This window comes from Salvia splendens, chromosome 5 (genome assembly GCF_004379255.2).
Source record: "Salvia splendens isolate huo1 chromosome 5, SspV2, whole genome shotgun sequence".
In the NCBI taxonomy this organism is placed as follows: Eukaryota; Viridiplantae; Streptophyta; class Magnoliopsida; order Lamiales; family Lamiaceae; genus Salvia; species Salvia splendens.
In genome coordinates, this window is record NC_056036.1 from 15,242,525 (window position 1) to 15,253,893 (window position 11,369).

At 37.4% G+C, this 11,369-nt stretch overlaps 1 protein-coding gene across 1 annotated transcript; it reads right to left on the reverse strand.

Annotated features, from left to right (window-relative positions):
• Positions 1 to 1,217: 1,217 nt before the first annotated feature.
• Positions 1,218 to 3,778, reverse strand: LOC121802831 (axial regulator YABBY 5-like). Its single transcript, XM_042202533.1, has 7 exons — positions 3,460 to 3,778; positions 2,797 to 2,925; positions 2,193 to 2,304; positions 2,045 to 2,093; positions 1,880 to 1,955; positions 1,747 to 1,815; positions 1,218 to 1,467 (listed from the first exon to the last, which is right to left on the reverse strand). Exons 1-7 carry the CDS (start codon positions 3,520 to 3,522, stop codon positions 1,420 to 1,422), a joined length of 546 nt encoding a protein of 181 aa, XP_042058467.1. The 5' UTR covers positions 3,523 to 3,778; the 3' UTR covers positions 1,218 to 1,419.
• Positions 3,779 to 11,369: the final 7,591 nt, after the last annotated feature.

Consider the following 11,369-nt stretch of genomic DNA (forward strand, 5'->3'; position numbering starts at 1 on the left):
TCGGACTAGTGTACACATAGGGACCGTGTGCTAGCGCTAGCGTTGGCCGGTCCAGTGACCGTCGTGGAATGTGGCCACATTCCCGGTTCACACAGATCAGATATAGTATTTCATGAGAAGTTTTATGACTGCAGTCTATTTTCATAAAGAAATAACAGTTTTAGTAACCGAGAATTGCTTTCAAAAAAACCACGTGTTCACTCAAGTTTGGCTGACAACAAAAAGAGAAATGTTTTCGGCATGAGCCCACTGAGTATACCAAATACTCAGCCCTGCATATTGTTTACTTAATGTGCAGGTTGATCGTTGTCGCAGCGGAGGAGGTGTTGGGAAAGAAAGTAAATTAAGTTAGGCAAGAAGGGAGATAGCTGATGTAGTATGTATTCATACATATTACACCGTCTTGGTACTTTTCCGTTGCGAGAATCTAGACTTTGTTTTAGTAAAGACAATGCCCCAGAAATTACTCTGATTCAGTATGGTTGTACTCTCTTTCACATTCAGACAATGTTTCTCTTGTTTTGATTATCCATTTATGATGAGTTGAGACCATTTAGTAAGTTTTAGTCGTGAAATAACAACACTTTCTTTGACTAGGGAGTTGTGGTCATGCCATCATCTCATCATAAGTGATTCACATTCTATTTTGAGTCGTCCCAACTAAAGTGATATATTTCATTTTTAGCAAAATCTCCGTAATAAACTCTTACTATATTCTTTCTCCACATAACATACTAAACATCAATTTTCTTAAATTTTGTATCCAAAGAAGTGTCTCACTTGAAACGGAATGAGGGAGTACGTATTTTGGGGATATGAACTCCAAAACTTTCCTCCAACAATCTACCGTGCATCTGTAACACTTATCTATCTATATAAAAATCACATCATGTATCATCAATATCTTTATATCTAGTACTTCCTCCATACTATTACATGTGACACATTTCTTTTAAGCACATATTTTTAGGTAGTGGTGTTTAATGGTTAAATGAAGAGAGAATAAAGTAGGAGTGAGAAAAAAATACATAGAAAAAGTAAAAGAGGGAATAAAGTAAGAGAGATAGGATGTTGTTTTTTGCCATAAAAAGAAATGCTTCATATATAATGGGACGTTCTAAAAAGAAATATGTCTCACTTGTACTGGGACAGGGAGAGTACTACAAATTATATGTAGCTGCTTATATTCGACGTGATTAAAGAAGTATTTTGAAATATTAAGTACCCTCCAAGCAAATATATCCAAGCAAAATTATATACTCCTAATGCAAATAAACCACAAGCTTCATTGAAAAACATCAACAGAAGTAGGTAGCCACAAGCATAAATTCAAAGTAAATAATTCAAGAAATAAAAATAATATGCATGATCATGAGGACATATATATGGATCGGATGATCACTTGACGCCAGCTAACGATCATTTGTTCAGAACAGCAGACCTTCTCATTTCATGCTTGTCAGAGTTCTGTCCAACGTGAAACATCCAAAATTGTTACACATTTATGCATTTATATATCCACATTTATGAATATCAAACTCCACACTTCTAAAGCCCTCCATAAATGTACACATATTTGTTGGTGAAGTAATAAATTTACTATGTGAGACAAGATCCAACGAGACACAAAACATGTCCGATTAGGTCTAAAAATATTGACATTAGTATTGTAATAATAAAATATTAACTTCCATTACTAATACTTAGATGAAAGACATTATAAAGGGTTAATAATTGATATACTACCTCATCAAGTTTGTCTTGGTTATTGGTTTCCAGCATGAGTCCACAATGGATGTGAGGAAAGTGTGCCCACTGTAAAATAAAATAAATTAAAAATACAGGAAATAGAGGATTAAATTATTACTATTATTCTTACATTTTTGGCAGCAGTGCTGAAAGCTTCCCTGTGGCTGATATCAGGGTTATTCGCCTTGATTCTTTGAATCTCCTCTCTGAAAATTTAGGGACATACACAACAATAAAACCACTTAATTAAATGAAATTAATGGAGGAAGACAAGAATTAAATATCGGATCATTACTTAATGAACTGATTATATGCAGACGGAACGCGCTGCCGCTTCTCTGGGGCTGTAACGATAAATGAATCAATAATTTTTTGGAATTGCATATATAGGGAAAATTAGAATAAATAATTAAAATTAAGAGTGGAAAATAAAAAAGACTTACGACGGTTAGCGGTCTTGTGATTTGGTTTGGTGATAAAGCTCGAAGGCTTGATTGGAATCCTATGGTTCCATTTGGAAGAGGATCCTGGATCCACTCTGTACTCAGATGAACCCTGATTTTATAAATAAATTTAATTATCACCTAAACCTCGAGAAATACTTAAGAAACAAATTTGACCTATCAATTAATTTTATAACGAACTCAGAAAAAAGGGAAAAGGAATAAACTTATGACATTGAGGTGACTGATTTAATTAGAAAAGAAAAAGTGAAATGGCAGCCGTATTCGATTAAAAAAATTAAATGAAAAAAATGTGTGTTTCCATTGCAGGAGACAGTTTCCTGAGCACCCAAATACCTCAAGGTCTCTCTCCCCTTTGTTTCTTTTATTACACCCACATATGTAGATAATGTTTAAAAAAATACATCAATTCAGTAAAAAAGGCATTGATTTGGTACATGGATGGTGGCAGCTGTTAGGAAACTAGCTAGCTAGAGCCCTCAAAAGAAGCAAAATCAGAAAACCCTAATTTTAGAAATTTGGATCCTCGACAGATCTCCCACAAATTTAGCTGAGAATGTTGTTTAGAGAGAGAGAGAGAAACCTGAGCATCATTGGAGGAGGGCTGATGAAGACTGTGGAAGGAAGCAGCCATGTTTACAGCTAAAAGATTGGAGCAGTGGCCGCACCGTACGGTCACTACATCAAACAGGCTCTTGCATGGAACACTCACCTGCACATTTTAATTAATTCCATTTTTTTAAAAACACATCAGATCCCTAATTAAACAGGAAGAAGAAAGCAAAAGTGTGTTTGTAAAGAAAAACCTAGAATATATTTAATGATGAGAAAGCAGCAGCAAGGGTTTGAAAAAGATGGAGATAGGAAATCCACTGATAAGGAGATGCCTTCATCAGCTTAGAACAACTTTTTTGCTAAAATAATTCAATAAAAATGAATACTATCAAATAGAAGAGGCAATGATCCTAGGCTGAATTTTTTTTGAATAAAATATTTGGAGTGTAAAAAGAAGGAAAAAGTGAAGCTTTAATTGAGGATGTAGACGTGAGAGATTGTATTGCACCAAAAAAACCCTGATTTCTGAATCAAGGGAGGCAGCTTTAGTCGTTCTTTCTTTAAAGAAAAAAACAAGTGAAATATGTCAAAACTGATGAAAAAAGAACTCGGATATCGATGAGCACACAATCAATCAATCACATATGAAAAGCAGATCTTAAAAGTAGAGAATGTTTTTTGGTATTTCTACCGCAAGAATAATACTGCAGAAGTTGCAAGGGATGTAACACATTTGATCGCCCACCATCTCCATTTTCTCTTTCTCTTTCTCTTTCTCTAGAGGATAGCTAATTAATCAAGTGAGTTATGCATAGATGAGCAGCAGGTGCAGATATATTTAAAGAGGAATTTGGAAATTGAAAAGAAACAAGGTTTTAGCAAGCAGCTGAGAAAATGAAAGTAGCTGGCTAGGGCATTTGGGTGGAGAAGAAGGAAGCATCAAAAAACAGTACATGTGGGGAGGTGGGGCGTTATTGTTGCAATTATTTCCTCACAAATACTTTATGTTTTTTGACCTCTCTCTTTCACTACCGCGGACGAGGGGGGCGCTATTTTCCATTATTCATACACACACACTTCATCAATCTATCCTTTTTAATGCTTTGTTATTTCTGTCATATTCCCTTTATTTCTCTCTACTTATAATTATCTAATTTATATGCCTAATTCTCTAAACACTTTGATAACTTATAGTAACATTAGTTCTAAATTAAACTTTACTCATCTCCCCCAACTGTCTCCATTGCTGTCAAAATCGAAAATGTAAAGAGTTTACATAAATAACAATGGTGATTTGAATAGTTTGGCTTTGCTTATTTTACATGATTTTGGTTTAATTCAATCGGGTGTACTGTACATCCACTGGAGTGCGTGGCGTAATAATACCACACATATAAAATATTTCATCAATGTTTTTAATTGAAATAAAAAGTTTTAAATGTATATATATTATACAAAAAATTTAATTTTTATTTCAAATTAGTCATTCCTTCTTGTGTACTACTCTCTCTGTCTCGTCTCAAGTGATAATAAATAGTAAGTAGTTAAAATGAAAAGAAAATAAAATAAGAGAGAGAATAATGTACATAAAGCTCTCTTCTACATTATTCCATTTTTTACTTTAATTTCTCTCAATTTTAACTATTTATTATCATGTTCTCAAAATAACGGTAAAAATGAAACCAATCACTTGAGCTGGGACATGGGGAATATTTGTATATGAATGTATTAACATGAAACACTATTAAAACTTTTTGTACAATGATTTATGTAAAATTAAAAAAATTTGTACCAATTTAAAACATTAAATGATGAAACATTTTATAAGTATATATGGTATAATTCCCATGGAATGTGCATAGGTGGTTTCTAGTAAGTTAAGCATAAAGATTTCGATTCGTTTTTATTTCAAATCAAACTACTCCAAGACTAAGAGCATCCACATCCGTGCTATTGCCAACAAGCACGGATGTGGGAGCGGGCCCACTTTTACTCTCTGCTCTTAGGCAAGAGCACAACACCCGCATCCGTGCTCTTCCGCAAGGACATGCTCAAGGGTCCCACCATTCTATTATTCAATTTAAATAAAAATATTTTCACAATATTAAAATTCATTAAAAATAACCGAAATAATATTACAAATTACAAAAAAATTAAAAATTACATAATTAAAATCCTAAAAATTAAAAATTTCTTCATTAAAGTCTTAAAAATTAAAATTACATAATTTATAAATCCTAAAAATTAAAAATTACATAATTAAATTCATAAAATTAAAAAAACCCACTACTCGTGGCCGAATTTCGCCCAAATGGATAATGAATGTGTGTATTTATAGATGATTTTGGGATTAATTTTTTAAAAAAAATTTTAAAAAATGGTAATAAAATCTTTTTATTTTTGGGAATCCAAAAATATTTTTTTTTAGTTTTTGGTATTATTTTCGATTAAAAAAAAAGAAAGAAAACGCCAACGGCCAATAGAAACGTGCCACGTCGCCCTGCTCGCTGGCACGGACGTACTCTTAGCTAAGAGCAGCGCCGTGCCAGTGGCGGACAGCGGTGCTGTGCCGCTGGCACGGACGGACGGACAGCGGTGTGCTTTCCGCTGTGGATGCTCTAAAGGCCAAAACTGGTCTTTAACATATGTCCATTTTATGATTCTGGTCATATACTTTATCTTTTGAATTTTTGCATCCTGAACATTTCAACCCGGATCACAATTGGTCCTACACTAACAATTCCTTCAATTTTTAACCCGATTTTGACCGATTTTTAAACGGTTTTAACTCGAATAGGACTGTTAAAACCATCAAAATCTGTCAAAATCAAGTTTAAACTGTTTAAAAATTGACGGAATTATTAGTGTAGGACCAATTGTGATCCGAATTGAAATGTTCGGATGCAAAAATTTAAAAGATAAAGTATATGATCAAAATCGTAAAATGGGCATATGTTCATGACCAGTTTGGCCTTTACTCTTGCAAAAATATCCAAAAATTAAAATAAAAATCCAAAATCGCAAATTCATTATTTTAGAACTTACAGTACTTATCAAATATCTAAATATCACATAATTCATTAAAATCAACCAACACATGACATGGCGGCGTCCATGAATTTGAGTTTCAAAATGAAACGGTAATTCACCAAAAGTTATCCAAAAGTAACCAAAATTCGAAAGCAAATGAATTAAATTTTAATTTTCGGTTTAGTTCAACTTGAATGTTTGGATTTCGGGTATTTTTGCGCACTCCTAGTTCCTAGCATTGTTCGAAACTTGCTCGCATATAATTTTAATAGATTATATGTCAATGGCTTCTCTAATTTTCTACTTCCTATGTCCAATTATAAGAGCGACATTTCTTTTGGACATTAGATTTAAGAAAATGATGTTTACAGAATTAAGTGGCGAGTGAATAAATTAGGAGAGTATTTAAAGTAGATGAGCGTAAAAAGAGTAATTGTGTTATATTTTACTAAAAAAAAATGAAATGATTCACTTTAAGTTGGGACGTCCCATAAAGATATGAGTCGCTCATGCAGGACGGATGAAATATATTTAGGTTATTAACATACAGGTAGATCAGTACGTATATATGCATTTCGTTGCAAATATATGTAAGGATTTTGTTTATAAAGTATAAACTCATACTACTATTATTAGTTACTTGAAGCTTAGCTGCTAACCTGTTAATTATATAGCTATTCAGTGTAAATTTTCCTTATATAGCTACTTCTTTGCCATATTGAATAGAATGATATATGGTTACCTTACGATTTTTTTTTTCATTCGAATAGAATGAAATTGGTGTATAATTTATAGGGTAAAAAAATCGAAAGTACTTATACATTTAAATTTTGTTTCATTATATCCTTTAGAGCATTCCCATCCGTGCTCTTGCCAACGAGCACGGATGTGGGCCCGGATCCACTTTTACTCCTTGCTCTTAGGCAAGAGCACAATACACACATCCGTGCTCTTCCGCAAGGACAAGCTCAAGGGTCCCACCATTCTATTATTAAATTTGAATAAAAATATTTTCACAAAATTAAAATGCATTAAAAATATCCAGAATACTATTACAAATTATAAAAAAATTAAAAATTACATAATTAAAATCCTAAAAATTAAAAAGTACATAATTAAAATCCTAAAAATTAAAAATTACATAATTAAACTCCTAAAAATAAAAATTACACAATTAAACTCCTAAAAAATAAAAATTACATAATTAAAGGCTAAAAATACCCCTGTGGAAGACTATTAATCTGGCTCTACCCCCAATGTTCTTTGGAGACCCCGTATAATTGCCACATGCGATCGAAGTTGCTCGGAGGTCATAGTTGACCTATCAGCCAAATTGAGTTGGGCCAAAACCCCCCAACAACGAATTGGTGGAGGGTTGAGGTGGCACAAAGGGAGCGGGATCGGGGGCGGATGGAGTCGCGGCGCGACGGCGGTTGGCCGTCGACTTCTTCCTTCCTTGCGGCCGGCGAGCTGGGTGGACACCTCATCGGAGCCGGGGACGGATAGGGATACCGACCTCGACCGTTTGCTGGAGGAGCTAGAGGAGGATGATATGCCTCCCCTATACTTTGGATGCACATGCACCTCCTGCCAAACATTGAGGTACTTGAACGGTTTGTAGTGTTGGGAATGGTAGGTCACCAACGCGGCACTGATGATGTCGACCTCGATTCTGCCGCTCCCCGCCGACCGCTCTTTCTGGAGGTAATACCCCTGGAACTTTTGTATTTCTTCGTTGGCTCTGTATATGGCATTGCGCACCATACTCTCGTTGCGCTCGATTGTTCCAGCCGTCCGTTTTTTATTGTACCGGCGACAGATGCGCTACCAAAAATGGTCCCCGGATTGGTTCGTGCCAATCTCCGGATCTTCGGAGATAGACAAATACGCTTTGAATAATTGATCCATCTCCCCCGAAGTGTACGGGGTGTGGACACCACGAGTAGGAAGATGAGGAGTTTGAGAGCTACCGCTCCCTCCCGCTCTAGGTACAGGTGGTTCGGGTGCCCACCCGTATTGCCCATCAGGGGCATCTTGGTCGTCCACCGGGTAAGGCCGATAGCCACCCGGAGCTTGCGAACTTTGGGTTTGAGGAGGGGCCGAAAATTCCGTTTTCGGACTAGGAAATGGTTGCGAGCAGAACCATTCGTGGTTCCAACCGCGGGAGTCGGAGGGATGATCGTCGGAGCCAGACATTTTTTTGTTGTAAGAGTGAAAGAAAGATTGAGAATTGTAAGTATGGAAATGAGAGAATTTAGATGAGAATTGTGTAGTGTGGTGTGAATTTTTTTTGTGTGGAAGTGAGGGTATTTATAGATGAAAATGTGAATTTTTGGGGAAAAAATTGAAAAATAAATTAAAAGTTGGGAGAAAACGGATATAATTTTTTGGGAAGTGGGAATTTTTTTTTATTTTTAATCAGATTTTTTAATTAAAATCCTATTTAAAAAAAAAGAAATTCCAACGGCATTGTCGTTGGCCAATCAGGCGTTGACACGTGTACTGCTCGCTGGCACGGACGTGCTCGATGCATCGAGCAGCGCCGCGCCAGCGGCAAGAGCGCAGCGGCGAGCAGCGGTGCACCGCGCCGTTGGCATGGACGTACGGACAGCGTGGTGTACCGCTGCGGATGCTCTCAACCTCAATTTTTAGGATTTTAATTATGTAATTTTTAATTTTTTAGTAATTTGTAATAATATTTCGGGTATTTTTAATGCATTTTAATATTGTGGAAATGTTTTTAGTAATTGAAGTATTTAAATTGAATAATTGAATGGTGGGACCCTTAAGCATGCGAAGAGCATGAATGCGAGTGTTGTGCTCTTGTGGAAGAACATTGTCACGCCCGCATTTTCTAAGGATAGAAAACACGGTTGATCGTGACTAGGGGAGGATTAGAGAAGCAGGGAAGAAAGGGGGAAATCAACACAACTCGACCATAGCTCGAAACAAATGGGAATAGCTCGAATAAAATCAGAGTATCATTTCAACAATCAACAACTCCAAATGAAAATATCTCAACGATACACGAACTCAAAAGAAAGACAACTACTTAGCGGAAGCATTTGAGAGAAGGAATATGCCACGTGTGAAGACATGACACATTCTAGACACTTAAATTTCTTCAATGGTCTTGCTCAACACCCACTGCACCAGTCACGCTCAACCTGCAAATTTTTAAAAAGAAATGCAGGGCTGAGTACTTGATGCACTCAGTGGACTCATGCCGAAAACATTTTATAAAAAGTATTTATCATGCCACCATTGAGTGACCTTGTGGTTTTAACTTTAGAAATCGCTCAAGACACTAAAATCATTTCCATTGTAAAATTCGGTTGATCAACCATTTTCCCATAGCTATCTACCATATCTGATCCATTGATGACAAAGAATGTGGCCACATTCCAAGTCACTAGACCGGCCGACCCAAAAGACGGCTCACGATCTCCATAGGTGTACACTAGCCTGAATAGGGACTCACTCCCTAGACAGACCCGAATTCGATTATCCATTGATGGCAAAAGCCACATCAGATAGGTTCCATAGAATAAAACAAAACACGGCATGACAAATATTCATATCATTTTCACATAAATATACTTAGGGCATTGCCCATATTTAAAAAGAAAGCCCACCTCGCTTGCTTATACCACACAATCACGACTTTACGCAACCTTTTACTCTTGGTACCCTCGTACGTGCAACAATCCTTGTCAATATCACCACACAATCAGGTTTTCCATTATTACAATTATCATGCATGTCCTATCGTTCCTTTCATCGTTTTCTTAGATTGCCCATTCCCGAACGTTCATCAACATAAGGAAAAACATGCCATAATACTTCTCAACGTGTTACACATAATCATGCCATAGGATACCTTCTTACATCATACATGCATCATATAATTCATTAAAACTTAGCAACAAGTGATATTTTCACCTAATAACATAACTGGCAGAATTGCGCGGTTGGTTTGTAAAAATCATTTAAAATTCATCCGGTCTCCGTTGGGGCTGAAACTTTTCCACAATACAGTAGACACATAAAATATCATTTAATTAAAATTTCACATCAAAATAATCTTTTTAGGTCGGTCAAATCGAAAACGTAACTCCCTGGTCGAGAAAAACAATTTCTAGCAGAACTGCGCAGTCAACTTAAAAAATTCATCAAAAATACATCTTTCGTCCAAATAGGTTGAAATTCACACACCACATAGAAGACACCTTAAGGTTTACTCAGAAAAAAGAATCGTATAAAAAGGAGTTCGTTTGTTCAGTCAAACATGCGTCGGAATCTACTGTCCGAATACTACAGATTTCATGCTCCAAAATTCGAGTTATCCTAAATGAATGCAAGGAAATCAAGGCTGGGAATTGATCGGTGATTACCTTCTTAGGCGGCAGAAAACTCTCTTCTCCAACTCGGTGTAAAAAATCATGGATTAAATATGCCCGGTCAATGGATTTTGACCAAATAATAAATGTGACGAGACATTTAATTTTGTGAAATTAAATGACATAGCGTCGATCTACATTTTACGTAGGTAAATGTAGTATATTCACTTTCTCAAATCCGATTTCCGGTGAGTGAGAAATAGTGAATTAAAGTTGGGCATAATTAGCTTTTAATTAAAGCTTGGAGATGGAGCTTAGGGAATAATTAACTAGTGTTAATTATCCCACATTGGAGGATTAACACATCTTTAATGTGTATAAATTAAGTGACTTTATGTTACTTAATAATTATAGTGGACCAAGATGGGTGAAAGAGCCCACACGCGCGCACACGCGCGCGCCGCCGCCGCCCGCCCGCCCGAGCCCGTGCCCGTGCCCGTGCCCGTGCACGTGCTCGTGCTCGCGGGCGCGGGCCGCGGGCCTCGGGCCTCGGGCCCGAGCCCGATCCCGATCCCGATCTCGATCTCGATCTCGATCTTGATCTTGGGTTTGGACTTGGACTTGGACTTGGATCTTGGCAATTGGTCTTTGGGTGGTCTTTGGGCTTGGTGCTTGGCCCAAACTATTCTTTTTGGACCACCGCCGAGTCAGCAATCCAAGTGGCTTGACACGTCGTCAAGCGAGGCACAGTCACGGTTGCCACGTGAGAAATCCACACGCTCCACACACGGGTGGCACATTACAGCCACACGCCTGTAACCGACGTCGGTTACGTTTTTGCCATGATGAGCCTTCAATGGCTGGTTGACCCTGCATGGTGGTTGGCCTATAAATAGGCTAGCCATACCACTGCATTAGGACACACACCTACAAGCATTCTCTGCATAAGCTCTCTCCCTCTCCCTGCATTGTCTTTCTGTCGAAGCTCTGCCCTCTCCTCCATCCCGTTCGACGGAGCTCTGCTGATTGCGGTGCTGCATCAGAAGAGACGTAGCCGTTTTACCTTTGGGGACGACACGCCAAACCGAGAGCACTACCGGGGCGTATCTCGTCTTGCGGGAAGAGGCCTCCTCGACTCGGCTGTCATAGCATACTGGTTTAGTCGTTTCATTTTCGTTGTAACTTCAGTTCTTTTTTGTATTCCTTCTTTTGGGTTGTATTACGCCCGGTT